The sequence below is a fragment of the Heloderma suspectum genome, chromosome 3, assembly GCF_057233095.1.
Source record: "Heloderma suspectum isolate Gila_16-S chromosome 3, 16-S_ref, whole genome shotgun sequence".
Taxonomy (NCBI): domain Eukaryota; kingdom Metazoa; phylum Chordata; class Lepidosauria; order Squamata; family Helodermatidae; genus Heloderma; species Heloderma suspectum.
The window spans coordinates 13,978,754-13,997,910 of NC_139460.1; the positions used below are offsets into that span (position 1 = coordinate 13,978,754).

General features: G+C 47.2%; 1 protein-coding gene across 1 annotated transcript in view; it reads right to left on the bottom strand.

Moving 5' to 3' along the window:
• Positions 1-19,157, bottom strand: part of DLG2 (discs large MAGUK scaffold protein 2) — a 1,591,953-nt gene that overhangs the window by 479,648 nt on the left and 1,093,148 nt on the right. The window contains exon 8 of the mRNA XM_084842537.1: positions 16,354-16,407. Within this exon, the coding sequence (XP_084698663.1) occupies positions 16,354-16,407 (54 nt within the window). The remainder of the gene's footprint in view (positions 1-16,353; positions 16,408-19,157) is intronic.

The following is a 19,157-nucleotide window of genomic DNA, read 5'->3' on the forward strand; positions in this document are numbered from 1 at the left end:
AAAAGAAGGAAGGTGGGACTCTGAAGGAGGCAAGAGATCCTTAAGGAATTGCTCAGGGGGTCCAGGTCGTAAGGAGAACCCTGACACACCCACACTGAGACTCACTGTAGCGCAGTGGCTCAATATGACAGTAGTAAGCTAGGAAGTTTCTGATTCAATCCCCATCTCACCATGAAATTTTGGTGTAGGTTGTGGCCTTTGGAAAGCCACCATCTCTCAACCCGCCCCCCATTTACAATGCAATGATAATATTGAGACTCTTTACCCTTGTCAAGCTGCTGCCCCTGCGTAGCTGGCCTGGAATGGGAAGGGAAGACTGGAACCAACTATGGACACATAGACTTATACGCAAGATTCATGGCTCTATTTTGCATATAAGTCTATGGGCATATCCTGCCGATCGCCATTTTTTAAAGAAAAATGGTGATCGGTGTGGAGGGGAACAGGTCCAGCTAAGCCTCCCTCAAGCCGGGTGGCTCCGTGGACTCCTCGTGGAGCAGAGCCACTCTGGAGGATTCTGGGGATGGGGGAGGAACGGGTGGATTCCCCACTGAAATGGAAGGTGGGGAATGTGTACATTACTAGGACCAGGAGCCATTTGTCTTCTGTGAAAATGGGAGACCTTTCTGTGATCTTCAGGGCTTGGGCAAACCATTGCTACTTTTCAGGGGTGGGGTGTTTTACCATGGTAATGATGAGGCAGCAGAGGATTGCTGCCTTTTATAGCAGGGTGCGGGATGTCTGGCCCTCCAGATGTTTTTGAACTACAACTCCCATCATCCCTGATCACTGGCTGAGGTTGATGGGAGCTAGAGTCAGACACAGTTTCTCCACCTGCTTTATAGAAAAAAGATTTGCTACTGATACAAGTGGGGGAGGAGCTACAAGTAATTAACTAAACGACAAGTAGTCGTTTAGACTACTGTAATGCGTTCTATGTGGGGTTACCCTTGAAGACAGTTCAGAAGCTGCAGCTGGTACAGAACGCGGCGGCTCACCTGATTACAGGCAGCCGCCGGCGAGATCACATCACTCCAGTGCTGAAGGAGTTGCACTGGTTACCGGTTGTTTTCTGGGCCAAATTCAAGGTGTTGGTTTTGACCTTTAAAACTCTATATGGTTCTGGCCCAGCCTATCTTAAGGAGCGCCTCCAGCAACACCAGACAGGCCGCTTAACAAGATCAGCCTTGGATGGCCTTCTCTCTGTCCCATCAGCCAGGACAGCTAGACTGGTGGGGATGAGGGAGAGGGCCTTCTCTGTGGTGGCCCCCACTCTATGGAACTCCCTCCCTAGGGAACTCTGCCATGCCCCCTCTTTAATGAGCTTCCACTGTGCATTAAAAGTGTGGTTGTTCAGGCAGGCATTTGGGGTGGGTTAGGGTATTTTAGAACACGTTTTTATTGTAGATGTTTATTGTTTTAAACTGTTTTATTATATTCTGTACATCGCCCAGAGTGGCTGGGTGACCAGCCAGATGGGCGATTAATACATTAAATCAATACATCAATAAATAAAATGGCAGCACACCACTGTTGCTGACTGGAAACAAAATGGCTGACAGGGAGCAATGCTATGTCATGGCAGTTTTTTTTCTGTAAAGAAAGCGTGCAAGTCCGCCACCTCATTTTTGCTCTGTAAGCCCCCCCGCCTGCCAATAACCTATTTTTTTCCAGACCCCAAAGATCACAAATTTCTTTTGGGGCTGACTTTATCACACCTCCAGCCCCCAAAATGATGATAAGAACTTGTCCTGTACCAGATGATATGGTAGGGGTGTTGAACCTCAGGTCTGCAGGCCAAATTTGGCCTGCATGGGGTCCCAATCTGGCCTGCAGGATTTCCCAGAAGGCCGCATCCCATTCCCCTGGCCCCAGCCCATTTCATCTGACTGCCAATTGTTTGGTGTATTCCTAGCTTTTTCAGGTTTTTCCCATTCTGAAAGGCTGAAATGCTTCTCCCAAGGCTTTGTTTCTCACAGTAAGAGCTTTTAGCTAAGGTACGCTGGTAGTTCTCCCCAGCCCTTTTGCCTTTGTTCCTGCCCACGACTGGAACTTGCCCCTCAAAAGCTTCTCTGAAGTGGAATTTGGGCCTCGGGATGAAAGGGGTTCAACACCCCTGCCGTATGGAATCTCCACCGAAAAGAGTAGCGACGCAAATGGAGTCCGCTACACTGGACGTCATTTTCGTCCGCAGTCTGGGGCAGTGGACGGATGGCAGCGGATGGACCTGGACCGGCCATCAGCAGGTAGGGTCTGTCCCAACTTTAGTTTGCGGGGTGGCGGGGGGGGGAGTAGTCCGTTCCACCACAGACTCCGGGGGAGGGCAGATTCTAAAGAATCTGGCCTCATTGGAGTCTGTGGTGGATTTCTCCACCATCCCTATTGCCATCATAATCTGTTTCAAGGCTCCCAGATACTGGAAGGATGCTGGGATAGATAGGCCATTAGTCTGATTCAACTGGGATGGTTCTTACTCGGATGACTACCACTCTTTCCTAACTATTCAGTTGTCCTGCATATTCTTAAGAAGAGCAAATCTGAGATACTGACATACTCTAGCTGATGTAGGAACACCACCAAAAGTAAAAGCAGACCCTATCAAAAATTGGGGCAGCAAAAAGAAACTCCAGCATTTCCTGAGCAGCATACAAGGCAGGAGACAGGGAGTGACTGAATCATGCACAAAATACATTTCACAATGGGTGCCCCAACCATGCACAAAATAAAAATCAGGCACTCATATGAGCAACAGCAGACTAATCATGAATTAAAATGTATAGCCAAACCACAGAGACTATGTAGGCTTCTGTAGTCTTTAACTAAAAGCCGCTGGAGAATAATTCTTTGTGCGCTATTCCAGTTGCCCATCAAAGGAATTCCCACAACTTAAGCTCAGCAAGCTAAACCTACTCAAATCACTGAACCCAGAAATGAGGCTAATTAACTAGTCCTTTTATGATTTGCGGCCGTTCTCGATTATGAAGTGCTGCCTATCACATGAAAAGAAGGGAGATGTCCTTTACCCATTCAGACTGAAGGACAAACACAGCCAGCCAGGGGCATGAGAAGGCACGAAAGTGAAAAGGCTTGCAGACATTTCTCGATGTCAGACAGCAGCCATACTTTCAATTCAAAAATCCAAACTATCTACATCTTATTTCTGAATGTCTAAGGCTGAGCATGGGAGCAAAGCTTAGAAGCTTTCTAAGATATCAGAGACATGAATCTTGGCTTCAAAGGAGGGGCAAACTGTAAGTTCAGTGTAAACACATGTACCAGATGCCATCAGGCTTATGCAGGGTCAGCGTCAAGGTTAGGCATGGTCAGGCATCCGCCAAGGGCCCACTGACAACAGCGCCCCGGAGTTGTTCTTCTACCATGCCATTGCAACCTGCTTGTTCACCTGCCTCTTGCTCTGGCTAGGGGTGTACTAAATCCCCTTACCTGGGCTCCACGGGGCTCCGTGGGGGGGCAATCCGTCCCCCCCCCGGAATCCTCACTGGCTGGCTCCGAAGTGCAGGCGATACGGCCACCATGCCATATCGCTAGTTGAAGGGAGGGAAGTGACTGTGGATGCAGATGGCGTCCAGGACGCCATTTGCGGCGGTAAAGGCCTTAGTTTAAGGTAAATGCAGCTGTAAATGGCTGCATTTACCTTAAACTAAGGCCTTTACCGCCGCAAATGGCGTCCTGGATGACATTTGCGGCTGCAGTTAATCCGCACAGCCAGGGATATGGCAATGGCAGCCGTATCACTGGTGCTCCGGAGCCAGCCGCAGGGAGGATCCGGCCGGTGAGGATTTCTTCAGGAGGCGGAGGTAAGTCTCTTGATCCTCCATGGACTCCAGGGGGCCAGATTCTTTTGAATCCAGCCTCACTGGGATCCATGGAGCGTGGAAGATTTTTCCCTGATCCCTAGTTCTGGCCCAGGAAACTGTGGTGGTCAGAGGGAGGACAGCAGATGTAGGGATATACGGCCCATGTAAAATCTGCTCCATCTGTGTTTTGCACATTGTCAGGCACCTTTTGTTTCATTGTCCGCCACAGACGGATGTGGATTTGGGGGGGAGGCATGCAGAAAAATATGCAAATAATTATGTAATTATTTACAGGAGGGTGAACTTGGTAGCCCCATCGAGAGCATCTGGGTTAAAATAAATGGAGCAAAGAATAATAGGAACCTGGTGGTCGGTGTCTACTACCAGCCACCCAATCAAGGAGAAAACAAGCATGAAACTTTTGAAAAGCAAATAGCCAATGTTTCAAGAAATCATGATGTAGTAGTAATGGGGGACTTCAATTTCCCTGATATTTCTTGGGAGACAAATTTTGCAAAACATGGCCACTCCAGGAAATTCCTGACTTGTATGGCAAATAACTTCCTCCTACAGAAAGTAGAGGAAGGAACTAGAGGATCAGCTATCCTTGACTTGATCCTAACTAGGGATGGTAGAGAATTCTGCCAAGGATCCCAGGGGGGGCAAATTCCAGTGAATTCAGCCCCCTGGAATCTGTGGCAGAATGGAGCCCCCTGCCCCTCCACCCCGCGAAACGGAGGCTACCTGGCTGCGGCTCCGCCTCCGGCGGTGGTGGCAGCAGTGGCAGAGGCTGTGGCTGCTGCTGGGCTGCTGCGGATGCAAATGGCAGCCATCGTAGTGGCCACCATTTGGGTCCCTACGCTGGCCCCACGATAGGCTACGTATATATATATATATATATATATATATATATATATATATATTTACGTAGCCTATCACGGCTAAAGCAGGGATGCAAATGGTGTCCCCTACGCCATTTGCGTCCCTGCTTTAGCCATGATAGGCTACATAAATATTTACGTAGCCTATCACGGGCTACCATAGGGACGCAAATGGTATCCCCTACTCAGGACGCCATTTGCGTCTGCACCAGCCCAGCAGCGGCTGGAGGCCCCGCTGCGGGTTGGCCCGGCTGGAGGCTCTGCGGCCTGGCTGCGGAGCAGAGCCGGCCAGGCAGGATTCTGGGGGGGAGGAATGGATCGCCTCCCCCCCATCGAGGATTCCGGGGGGAGGAACGAATCGCCTCCCACCACCTGCGGAACCTGGCAGAGCCAGGTAAGCGGGGTTTCGTACACCCCTAAAACTAACAGAGATGACTTAATGGATAAAGTAGCAGTTAGAGGAACTCTGGGGGAAAGCGACCATGTTGTACTTGAGTTCTTGGTTCTAAGGGAAGCAAAAGCCAAGTGTAGTCAAACGCATACACTGGATCTTAGGAAAACCGATTTTAATAAACTCAGAACAATGATAAGTAAGGTCCCATGGCAAGTGACTCTGATGAGAAAAGGAGTCCAAGATGGGTGGGAGTTTTTAAAAAAGGAAATTCTAAAGGCACAAACAATTCCAATATGAAAAAAAGTGGAAGATAACAGAAGAAGCCAATGTGGCTTCACAAAAAGCTTAGAGATGACTTGAAAACAAAAAAGGACACATAGAGGAAGTGGAAGGAAGGCCAAGCAACAAAGGAAGAGTACAGGCAGGTAGCACAGAATTGCAGGGATGGCGTCAGGAAGGCTAAAGCTGAGAATGAGCTGAGGTTAGCGAGGGATGCTAAAAGCAACAAAAAGGCTTTCTTCAGATATGTGCATAGTAAAAGACAGAGGAAAGAAATGGTGGTTCAGCTATTAAGTAAGGATGGCAAAATGATAACAGAAAAGAAAGAAAAGAAAAGGCAGAAGTGCTCAGTTCCTACTTTGGCTCAGTCTTCTCCCAAAATAGGGCCTATGACCCCCCTGGCAATGCTGAAGTACAAGCTGAAGGGGCAGGATTGCAACTTCAGATCAATAGGCATATGGTCAAGGAACACCAATTACTCTGAATGAGTTCAAATCTCCAGGGCCAGATGAACTGCAGCCTAGAGTAATAAAGGAAGTGGCAGAAGAACTCTCAGAACCACTGTCTATTATCTTTGAGAAATCATGGAGGACGGGGGAAGTGCCAGATGACTGGAGGAGGGCTAATGTTGTCCCTATCTTCAAAAACGGTAAAAAGGAGGAACCTGGGAACTACAGACCAGTCAGTCTGACATCAATCCCAGGGAAAATTCTGGAGCAGATGATAAAGCAATCCATTTGTAAGCACCTTGAAAACAATGCCGTGATTACTCGAAGCCAACATGGATTTGTCAAAAACAAGTCCTGCCAGACAAATCTGATCTCATTTTTTGATCAAGTAACCTCCCTTGTAGACCATGGGAATGATGTATACATCATATACCTCGACTTCAGCAAAGCTTTCGACAAAGTGCCCCATGATATCCTAATGAGCAAACTAGCTCAAAGTGGGCTAGATGAAACAACGACCCGGTGGATCCACAGTTGGCTACAGAATCGGACTCAAAAAGTGCTTTTCAATGGGACTGGGGAGAGGTAACAAGTGGGGTACTGCAGGGCTCAGCCCTGGGCCCAGTGCTCTTCAACATTCTTATTAATGAGTTGGAAGAGGAGGTGCAGGGAATGATGATCAAATTTGCAGATGACACAAAATTGGGCGGGGTAGCATAGCTAATACCCTGGACGACAGAAACAAAATTCAAAGTGATCTTGATAGACTGGAATGCTGGGCATGAAACAACAGAATGAAATGTAATAGGGATAAATGCCAAGTTCTGCACCTAGGAAAACGAAACCAAATGCACAGTTACAAGATGGGGGATACTTGGCTCAACAATACTACAAGCGAGAAGGATCTTGGAATTGTTGTCCATCACAAGCTGAATATGAGCCAAGAATGTGATATGGCTGCAAAAAAGGCAAATGCTATTTTGGGCTGCATTAATAGAAACATAGCTTCCAAATCCCGTGAAGTACTAGTTCCCCTCTACTCAGCACTGGTTAGGCCTCATCTGGAGTACTGTGTCCAGTTCTGGGCACCACACTTTAAGAAGGATGCAGACAAACTGGAGGGGATTCAGAGAAGAGCAACAAAGATGATAATGGGACTGGCAACAAAGCCCTATGAGGAGAGACTGAAAGAACTGGGCATGTTTAGCCTTGAGAAGAGAAGACTGAGGGGAGATATTATAGTGCTCTTCAAGTACTTGAAAGGTTGTCACAGAGAGGAAGGCCAGCATCTCTTCTCGATCATCCCAGAGAGCAGGACATGGAATAATGGGCTCAAGTGACAGGAAGCCAGATTCTGACTGAACATCAGGAAAAACGTCCTGACTTCTAGAGCAATGGAACCAATTACCTAGGGAGGTAGTGAGCTCTCCCACACTGGAGGCATTCATAATGAAGCTGGACAGCCATCTGTCAGGGATGCTTTGACTTAGATTCCTGAATTGAACAGGGGGTTGGACTCGATGGTCTTATAGGCCCCTTCCAACCCTACTATTTATTGTAAGTATTTACATAATTTACCTTAATATGTAACATTTAGCGTATTGTCCTCCATTCCATTCAACTCTTCCTCAGCAGAAACATACGTATTTTTCTACGGATTTATATGAGTAAATTTTGGGAAAGTAAAAAAAAAAATCCAGAAGTCCACGGACTCCGTGTTAGGGATGGCGGAGAATTCCGCCATGGACCCCAGTGAGGATGGATTCTAAAGAATCCAGCCTCCAGAGTCCATTGCAGAATGTCACTACTCACCTCCGGACCCATGCAGAGCTGGATCCTCCTTGCGGCGACTCCACAGAGCCGCCGGCCGGCTCCGCAGCACCAGCGATACGGCCGCCATCGCTTTGCTGTATCACTGGCTGAGGCTGACTCTGGATGCAAATGGCATCCGCTACGCCATGTGCAGCCGTAAAGCTCTTAGATTAAGCTAAATGCAGCTGTAAATGGCTGCAAGGAGGATCCAGCCAAAGAGGATTCTGGGGGGAGGGATGGATCGCCTCCCCCCAAGGGCAGATTCCCAGCCGGAGCAGCAGGTAGGGAATCCGCCCATCCCTACTCCGTGTGGCCTGAGGGGGTCACTCTGCAGCAGATTCCACAGGTTGGATTCTTAGAAATCCGAGTTCATTGTAGTTAGGGTTGGCGGAGAATTTCTCCCCGAAACTTCGGGGGGCCGAGTGCCAACGTGTTCGGCCCCCCGAACAAGTTTTGGGGAGAAATCCTCCGAACCCCCCCACCCCCCGCACCCCCCCCGGGATGGGACTTACCTTCACCGAATGTCCCTCCCGGTGGCTGGTCCAGCCGGCGGTTCGGCGGGTGTTCGAGCGAGGCGGGAGCGGCAGCCGGTCTTTCGACCGGCTGCCGCCGCCGCCATTGCAATGAAAGAAAAAAAAAAAGCCCCCTGATAGGCTACGTGACGATTAACGTAGCCTATCACAGCTAGATCTGCAAAGTCAGCCGTGATAGGCTACGTGAATCGTCACGTAGCCTATCACGGGTGACTTTAAAAAAAAAAAGTGTGTACGGATAATGGCGGCCCCCATAGGGAGCCGCCATTCCCCTTCCTTATTTGGTCGCTGTAGTCTATGTAAAGATTTACGTAGACTACAGCGACTAAATAAGGAACGCGAATGGCGGCTTCCTATGGGGGCCGCCATTAGCGTACGCGCTTTTTTTTTTTTAAAGTCACCCGTGATAGGCTACGTGACGATTCACGTAGCCTATCACGGCTGACTTTGCAGATCTAGCCGTGATAGGCTACGTGAATCGTCACGTAGCCTATCAGGGGGCGTTTTTGTTTTTTGTTTTTAACTTTCGCGTTCGCGGCCGGGCGAGGCGGGAAGCCTCCTCCCCGGTGTGAATTTCAGCCGGGGCGAGGCGGGAAGCCTTCCCCCCTGGCCTGAACTTCGCGGGGGGACCAGCGAAGCGCCTCCCCCCACCGCGAACGTCCTTTGAGGACAGGTAAGTGACTTTCATCCACCCCTAATTGTAGTCCATCTCGAATTTCTCCAGCATCCCTCCGCAGATGCCACTGCCTGCTTGCTCACTGGCTGTCTACTGTTAAGGAAGCAAGTAGCAGCAATCATGAGAAAAATGAAAAGGGCTGATAGAAGCTGGTGACAAAGGCGGTGAGAAAATAGACTCACTGAGAGAGGGGGCTCATTGAAGGTGTCTTGCCCAAGGGGCCACAAAAACCTGGAGCTGGCACTGGGCTTACGTTTAAAAAAGCATCTACCAGAAGTTGAGATCATGGGCAGGAAGGCAGTGTTTGAGAGGGCTGTCTTTCCCTTTCTGCTGTCTCTCTGCTCGAAATCACCCCCAGGCTCTCCCTCCATAGGGTTCCAGATTTCTGCACACACCCTCACCCCAGATACTGAAACCCTGAGAGGCACAAAGAAGCCTGGGAGGTGCTTCTTAAAAATCCGCCTATGGCAGAATTCTCTCATCTCCCCACCCATCATGACAAGAACTCTATTGGGATGGATTAACCAGTAAGCTAAATGTGCTACAGAGCAGCACCCAGACAATATGGGCACATTTCTTACTGCCAGACGAGGGATGTACGAAATGTACTTACCTTTCCGCGGATTATGTTTATGGTGTGGGGGGAGGCGTTCCGTTCCTCCCCGCCGGAATCCTCGATGGCTGGCTGTGCTCCGCGGCTGCTCCACGGAGCAGCTGGCCAGGCCCAGGCCAGAGCTGTCTGCAGCCGGATTTCCAGCCGCAAAGGGCTCTGGGTAAAAAAAAACACCCGCGTACGCAAATGGTGGCGGCTACAGCTGGCGCCATTTGCATTCCTTATTTTTGGCCATCTTAGTCTACGTAAATATTTATATAGACTAAGATGGCCTAAAATAAGGAACGCAAATGGCGGCGACCGTAGCTGCTGCCATTTGTGTATGCGTTGTTTTTTTTTAACCCAGCCGTGATAGGCTATGTAAATCTTTACGTAACGTATCACGTCTCTGTAAAAAAAAAAAAAAAAAAAACCCTCCAGACTGCAAATGGCAGTGGCGGCAGCCGGTCGGAAGACCAGCTGCTGCAGCTGCCGCCGCAGCTGCCGCTGCCTGGAACATCTGCCCCAGGTAAGTCTCATCCCGGGGGGGATCCGCGGGGGGCAGGGGGGTGGCAGGCCGTTCCACCACAGATTTCGGGGGGCCGAATGCACTGGCATTCGGCCTCACCGAGATCTGTGGCGGAATTCTCTGACATCCCTATGCCAGACATGGATAGGTTCATGGGCAACAGGGCCAGAACCATGGTCAAGCACCAACCCAGGGCTCACAGCCCAGCAAGGCCCCACTAGAGTTGCTCCTCCTGTTCACCATTGCAACTTGCTTGTAGGGATGGTGGAGAATTTGTCCATGAATCTCGGGGAGGCCGAATGCCAACGCATTCGGCCCCCCGAAATTGGCGGTGAAATTCTCCACCCCCCGCCCCCCCCGGGATGGGACTTACCTCCCTCGAATGTCCCCCTTGGTGGCGGGTCCCAGCTATTTGCGTTGCCCTTATTTTCGCCGTAGTCTACGTAAATCTTTACATAGACTACCCGGGCCCAAATAAGGAACGCAAATGGCGGCGCCCATGGGTGCCGCCATTTGTGTACATGCTTTTTTTTTTTTCAAAGTCACCCGTGATAGGCTACGTAACGATTTACATAGCCTATCACGGCTGAGTTTGGAAATCTAGCCGTGATAGGCTACGTAAATTGTTACGTAGCCTATCACGTGTGTGGTTGGTTTTTTTAACATTTACTTTTGTATTTCGCAGCCGGGGAGATGGGGCACTTCTCCCCGGCCTGAATTTCGGCCGGGCGAGGCGGGGCGCCTCCCCCCCCAGCCTGAACTTCGGGGGGAGAACCGAAGCGCCTCCCCCCCACCGCGAAGCAAGCTGCGGGACCAGGTAAGTGACTTTCGTACATCCCTACAAGTTGCTTGTTCACTTGCTCTGGCCCAGAGAACAGTGGCAGAGGTGAGAAGGAGAAAGAGTAGATGCCACTGCCTTCTTGCTCACTGGCTGTCAAGCAAACGAAGTGGTAGCAATGATGGAAAATTGGACAGGGAGCAATAGCAGCTGATGACAATGGTGGTGTGAAGGCAGACTCACCAAGACAGCCTTGCCCAAACCTGAAGATGACACTGATGGGCAAACAGGGAATATTCCTTGGCAGCATTAACATAGGCCCTAGGTCATAAGGGAAAAGGCTGACTTTGGAAAAAAGAAATCCAGTTACAATGGGGGAGGGGTGTGTGAAAAAGGTCATGTCTGTTAGTTTTTAAATTTTATTTTAGTTGGAGTGCAAGAGAGGGCCTTTTCAGTGGAATCTACTAGGCTCTGGAAGGCCTTGCGAAAGAAGGGCCGTCTAGCTCTGTCTCTCATTACCTTCTGCAAGCAAGCAAATACATTTATATTTAGACTGGCCTTTGGCCCATAAGTGATTTGGAAATATGCTGTAATTGCATTTTCAACTGGTTGTTTTGATTGGTACGATGGATGTCTCTCTCTCTGTGTGCATGCACGCCTATGTGTCTGTGTTGGGTTAAATTTCTGAATTGGTAGCCTGATGAAGAGTAGACAAGCAACTCATTTAATGATGAGGTAAGTACATTATCTCATCCCATCTCATCTCATCTCATCTGTGTGGGGGGCCTATGTTCTTCCTGAATTAGAATCCCACCTTTGCAGAAATCCAGGGAAGAAATCATTTCAGAGCTGACTTCCTTCTGAAGAATTCGCCCATCCATGCCACCTCTGTTTCCATCCAATCCGCAGTGGGCAGAGTGAACAATTCTCTTCTCTTACCTTTGTAAGTTATTTTTTCTGTCAGAATGTGCTGCCGTAGTCTACTTTTCTTTAGGCTAAATAAAATCTACTCAGTCACAGCCACCGTTTTAGGTGCTAGCAATAGTTTATCGAGATGTTTACAAACCTGATTTAATATGCACTCAACTCAACAGAAAAGCTTTCACTACTATTGATGGGCTTTTACTCAGAGTTTGAGTAGCTAAGTGCATTGCTTATTTTCTGACCAATATTTTCCCCCTTTTTCTTAAGGCATTCAAAAATAACGCAAAGGCCAAAGTAGACATGTTATTTTTATCCCATGTGATTGATATGTGGCATTTCTCAAGAGACGTGATGTAATTCATTTTCCCTCTAGAGCATTCATGCCCTCAAAGGATTTCAGTTTCTCTCATTCATACACACACACATACACACACAAACTTTTCTTTTTTGCCATGTTGAAACTGTTGCTTCATTTTTTTCCACTGCCCATGACAGACATGCTCATGCAGTCATGAAAGTGTATGTGCCATGGAGGCAGGAGTATCTACTATGCCATCTTCTCCAACCTGTACTACAATTCTAAACAACCCCAGCCAGCATTGCCAATGGTCACGGATGATGGCAGTTGTAGTCTAAATTAGCTTCATCTCAAATTTTGAGGCTTTCTCCAGTCTTAAGGTCAGTTCATGCTGAAATGTGAGCATTTTTTTAAAAAAAGTTTGCATGAAAATCTACACATTTCCCCTAACATACGCATATTAACATTATTTCCCCTAACATCCATAGTTTTTGATTGGAGAACTTCATTGCAAAATTTGGAGAAGTGTGAATTTCAAAGGATACCTGTGTTTCTGTTCACACAGTGGTTTGAAAGTGCAAAATTAGGTACATTCCCATTAAAATGTGAACTGGACTAATTTCTCCCACCCCACCCCCCACTGCATGCCAACTTCCTCATTTAAATCCTGCCCCCACCAGCTGTTTTCTGGGCTGGCAGGAGCACAGTTTGTATGGGGTAGGTGGCACGTTGGGGAGATACATCTACACACTACTTTGTTTAGCCCATAAGAGCCATATTCAGTACTTGTCAAAGTACTTGTCAATTTCCCCCCTCCCCTTCCCTTGGGAAGCACAGAAGTGGATGATGAAATTGACAAGGAGAGCAATCCTATGGGGATCAACGGTTGCCTCTGAACCCAGAGGCAACTGCCTATCCACTGCAGGATGGGAGGAGTGGTGAGGAGCGCATCTCCTCCACACTCCAGCCACCCTGCTTTTGTGGCTAGACAGACAAATTCAGCTGTCTAGCCACGGGACCTCGGAGAGCAGGGTGGGGAGGAAGTGTACAGCACTTCTGACCTCTCCATCCCGCCCTTCCCATTGGGGCGGAGTGTGGGGCCAATCTGTGCTGCCTATGAGCCGGTGCAGGAGGGGGTGCAGGTCAGTTCTCTGAGAACCAGCGTTGGAGTGCGGGCTCCAAGGTCAATTCTAGGGAACCAACCAATCCTATGGCCATCTAGGCACTGACTAGCAGCCATAGGATTGCGCCCAAGGTCTCTGACAACTACAGTATATGGTGGGCTAAATGAAGTAGTGTGTGGAGATGAAATTGACAAGGATGTTGACAAGAGAGGAATATGGATATATATATAGCCTCTGCAGGGCTATGTAGTGGACAGGTGGACTCGCGATCGTGCACGCTTGCACAACATTGCCAATGAAAGAATATTTTAACAAAATTATGACCCCATTTGTGCAAATTTCAAGATCCCCCCAAAAGATCCAATTTGTGCAAATTGTCACTATTAAAAAACAAAACAAAAAACTGAATCCGTGTATTGGATTGACGCACTGCAGAACAACACGATGCCAGTGGGAGGAAACGGGATGGAATCTGCCAAGGCCGGACCAGAAAAAGGCATTGAGATTTCAGCCCCAAACTGAAATTCTCATAAATCTTTACTCTTTGGTAGTCTAAGTCAAAGTAGACCATTCACGCCTCTGATCTTGTGTAAATGGCTGCTTTACAGCCACGGTTTATATAAAATATATTTGACAACAAGCCACCATTTTTACACAAAATGGCAGCTCGCAGAGGAGTCAGGTGGCCACATGCCACTTGCAGTGTGCCCATGGACCACCCACCGGCTGAATCAGGGAACCAAACAGGGGCAGGTAAGTGGTGGGGGTCCAGCAGGGGCATGCAGGGCAGGTGTGGGGTGGGTCGCCTATCCCTACCCTTTCTCTAATGAATTTTTTTAGTTATTATGTCTTGGCCCACATTTTAAATGACCTCATAGCTCCATCTACCCATATGAAATATCTAAAATGGGTAGTGAGATAGTACCAGCATCATGCTCCCTTTGACAGAGGAATTCTGGGAGGTGTTAGCTTTTTTTCTGTCTAAACTTGCATAGGATTTCACTCTTAGTTGCTCCATCACAATCCTGTAACCAACTGTATGAATGCACAGGTTGATCACAAAACCAGAAGTGCTGTTTCAAAATAAGGGTGGGTGGGGGAAAGGGCAAAGTTGAAAAAGATTGTCTCTGGATATATCCAAGTTTCATTTGCAAAACCATTAAAACAAGCAAGCAAACAAACAAAAAAACCAGTATATTTTAAGAGAATTTATTGTTCTTACTTTTTGTGGCTCAAAATAACCAGAGATATGATGCTCCTAATATGATTAGAAAAGCAAAAAAACAAAAACAAACCCAATTTACTTCAGGAAATTATATCTCTTAGTTCAGTGTTAATGCTCCCAAGGCATCTCACGATGGTATTAAAATAATTACAATCAACATAACACAAAAAAAATTGTGTAGCAGAGCAGTTAAAGTATGGCCATACAACCATAGCAATAGCAGAATTAACACAGAATCAGATAATTGTCAAATTTGTATTATGTATGAGAGGATTTGCTTTTTTTGCTTTTTACATACTCTGTGTTACAATGCATTGCTATAGCTTTTCCTAAAAAGCAATTCTGATGTGATCATTTTATTTTAATGCTTCAAGAATCTTCTTGTGCAGTATTTTACTGAGGCATGCATGCCCTTTTGCCCATTGCTAAAAGCCTAAAACACCACAAAAAAAGAAGTTGATACAACTATATGTTTGATTCCCATCAACACAGAGAAGTACATGAGTAAAACACTGATAAAAATTTGAAAGAGATTTTCAGAAGCATTCTTAATGGATCTGCGCAGCTCAAACACATTGGGCACTAATGCAGCTCATGCGCCAGTGGGACCCACCGTTGCCTCACCAGGGAGCCAGTGCTTCCTAGGGATGTCCATGGGAACTCTGGTTCTTTTTTTGGCCCAGCAGAATTTGTCTAGGACTTGATTTGTCCTAGTCTGCAAGCTGAGCTGTTGGATATTTCCTGAACTTTGGGAACATTTTTGTACATTTTGCAGAGGGAATGTTCTGCAATTTGCAGAAATGTCTGAGCAATTTGCGCAAATTACAGTCAAATTTGCATAAATTACAGCTGATTTTGTGGACATCACTCAAAGTCAGCTGTAATTTGTGCAAATTGCTCAGAAATTTGCACACATTACTGAGCACACACACACACACACACCCAGGGCGCAAAATTCCCAGACAATCCACAAACTGGCCCAACTTGCTGCAGATTGATTTGGGTGTCACAATGTGAGGTGAAACCAAGTCCAGGAGGCTGAGTCTAAGGAAACCTGTTGAACTCCACCCCCCAAACAGATTTCTCTGACATCTTTAGTGCTTCCTAAAGCAACCAGAAATGAGCTAAAATGTTTGTTTCCAAAATGGAAGAGGTCAACAGAGTTAGCACAAGGGAACTCTTCTGACCTTTCCTGTTCTGGAAACTGGCATTCTGATTCATTTCCTGGGCTGCTGTAGGAAGCGCTAGCTTCCCGCTGTGACGGCAGTGGGACCTGCCGGCACAGTGTTACCAGTGGATATGCAGCAGCTAGTGCATTGGACTGGGAACCATAACCTCTGCTTAGGAGAAGCGGAAAAGAGCAGACAGGAGAAGAGCAGAAAAATCTATTCTCCTGCACAACCAGGAGGTATGCTGTGTCTGTCTGCTGGCTGGCTGGTGCAGTGTAGCTTGTGTACTCTCCCAGGACACAGTCAGCTGCACTGGTTGGTTGTGGGGGCAAGCTTGGGTGTGAAATAGAGAGGGAGGTTCTACACTCTGCTCTGCGCTTCAAGCTCAGTGATGCACCAAGTACAATTAAGCGCAGTGGAGGCTAGTGACTCTGAAGTCATCAGGCCTTTGAATTCACCCTAGGTTTTAGTCAGAACCAGTCCAAGCTCTAAAGGACCTACCCAGGGTGTTGAACCTATTTTGGGGATTGGGTTCAGCACCTTGGACAGCTCCTTCAGAGTTCTGACTGGTTCCGATTGAAACCCAGAGTGGATTCATGGCCTTACTGATATCAGAGCCACGGCCCTCCGCTGATTAAGCGATGCCACCACCCCACCACTGAATGACAATCCTTTAAATTTGTTTTAAAAGTAGATGGGTTTGAAGATAACTACATCTCTTAAAAGATTCTGTTAAAAATACACTGGTAATTTTAGCCTTAAATTAATGGAGAACAATGCGATCTGATGCTCGGAACCACACTAACCATTCAAGGTTTTAAAACTGGAAAACCCTGCCCTTCCAAAAATGAGAAAATGTAATGTCAACTTACGTAGGGAATAGTGTCCAATGTATCTGTGTTGACGATTATAGGAGCGGGGCTAGCCTGCAGGGAAAAAAAGAGAAGAAAATACATTTGTAATACTTGATAATCTATGCCAGTCAAAATGTGCTTCAAGGCTTTTGTTAAAATGTGGCTTGAATCACACCAATGACAAATAAACAAACAAACCAATCCATGATGCATTAGAAATCAACAATATATGTTCATAATATACATGAACAGAGGATCACCATTTGTGCTGTGGTAGCATTGCACAGAATTCAAACTGCCCCAACATTCCAAAATACAAAGGTTCAAATTCTGAAAACTTCTAGAATAAGGCACCCAAAGTTCACCAGAGTTGACTGCATAACTCTGGCAGCCATAGCAATAGGATGAATCTGTCCATTTCAGTTTCTCTCAGTTTCCTTTTGTTCCATTCTTAGGTTTGAGTCATCTCGAACTTTGAGATGGTTTAGAAAAAAAGCTTGCAGGAAAATGCATAAGATCCTAATACATCCATTTTTTCCTAATATACACATTGTGTTTGCAAGTAATCTCCTTATATAATGCATTTTTAATGTTATTTTCCCCTAATATATCCATTTTTTGATTGGAGAACGCCATTGCAAAATTCAGAGATGTGTGAGTTTTGGTTTGCGTCATTGTTCAAAAGAGCGAAATTAAGTAGGTTTGCATTAACATTTGAACTGAACAAATTTATCCCCCATCCCTAGGAAGCCAACCACATCACCATGGCTGTCCCAACACACAGCTGAGCTGAAGGACAAGATGGTGCCCTGCATTCCATAGAGATAAGCCAACTTGATTTGCACTTATTTCAACAATAGCAATGAGACAGTGTCCTCCAAGTCACCTGAGAGTGGCAGGCTAGGTTAAGAGGCTCATGGCAGGCCATGTGGCACACACAGCTCTGTCGTCCAACTGACAGAGGATGGCCGGGGACACAGGAGAAATGGCCTGGAAGAATGTGCTGCTGCTGTTCTCCCACATCCTACACCATCTGCCACCCAAGGTGGCTGCATCATTCTACCTAATGGTAGGGCAGACCATGCCCATCACCAGTTTCAAGAAGTCTTCATCGTGAGCAAGTTTCACATCAAAATCTAGAAATCCATGCTAATCCCTTCATATGCTAATCTAGGTTTCACCGTGTACAATCAATGGTAACTTTTAATGGGTTTGGACCTTTAAATAGTCAGAGGAATGCACCTGCAGGTGGAGGTTGCTGAGCTTTCATCAGCATTGAGTCAGGCCAGTTCGCAGATTTTCGGAGTGTGTGGGTTATTTGTGTAAAAATAAATTTGTGCAAATTTCAGCCACAGTTAGTGTAATTTGTGCAAATTTCAGCTGTGATTTGCCCAGATTACATACATTGCATGTGTAATTTGTGCAAATTTCTATTTACACAAACAAACAAACAAAACCAAAGAAGTTTCCGGATTTCAGGGAAAATGCAGAGCTTGGCTTGCAAATGCAAGCTGTGTCAGGGGTGCCAGAGAAGTCTGGTGAGCCTAAAAAGGGGCAGATTTCTCAGTGATGAACATCCCTACCTTTAAAGCATTAACAGCTCAATCCTATACATGTCTATTCAGAAGTAAGTGCTATTGATTTCAGTGGGTCTTCCTCCCAGGAAAATGGGTGTAGGATTGTGTTGTAAGTGATCTCTATGACCTGGATACCTGTGAGAAGGTTTATCATTATAATACCCATTTTGAGGGGAATGGTGGCGGAAAGCATGAGGGTTAGTGCAGCCCTGCAAAGTATCCCAGTCTTGTCATACACATATTTGTGGTGGAGGGTAGAGAAAGAGTGCATGGGTAGGAAACCTCAGGCTTGTAGGCCAAATGTGGACCTCCAGACCTCTCAGTCCAGACTTCAGGCCTCTCCCCAAACCAACTACAAGCTGATGGAGGGAACCATGCATAAGTTGGACGAAGGAGATTACCTGGATGCAAATGGCTCTTTTTCCCCACCGCATACTGAATTAAAGTAAGAGTCACATCAGTAACTTTGTGTGTTTTTGGCTCTGGCCCTGCCTAGTTTTGAGTCTGGCCACCCCTACTGCTGGAACTCAGACCCCTGAGAGTTTTTGAATGAGGTAATGTGCGCCACAACAGGGAAAAGGTTCCCCACCTACAGGATAGAGTATGACAACTCTGCAGTGTAGTCCAGTATTATTATCCCATCTCCTAGTCTGTTTGTGTGCTTAGAAAAATGCAGTGTGTGTGTGCATGCGCATGCGCATGCGTGGTGGGGGTTGGGATGTTAATTATAGGGCTGTGTGAACCCATCCCTGTCGGGGTTCTCCAGGTGCCCACCAAGCCCCTGCCCCTGCTTGCCAGTCCCCAGACCACGCTCGAGCCCCTCCCACTCTCAGTGAGCAGGGCTTGGGGGTGTGGGCCGAGGGGGTTCCACCAGATACCTGGACAGAATCGGGCACCCGCGCCATCCCTAGTTAATCACAATAGCAGTGCTAGGGGGAGGGATTGGTGATTCACTTATTTCCCATGCATGGGGGGGGGGGAATAGGAGTATTATCATGTTGTCATAAAAATACCTTGAAGGGAAAATGTTCATCCCCCATCCCCTCAAGCCATTGATGCAATAAACTTTGGGACCCCTCACCCTCCCGGCCTGTTTTGTCCTAAACAAAACCTGAAACAACCATGTGCAGACTTAGGATTGTTAACCCATCGAGCCAACCTTTCAGTTGGGCACAGTGTCATTCTTGATTTCTCCTATCTCCATGGTGATGCTCTATTTTAAAATTAGTGAGGGGGTGCAACAGG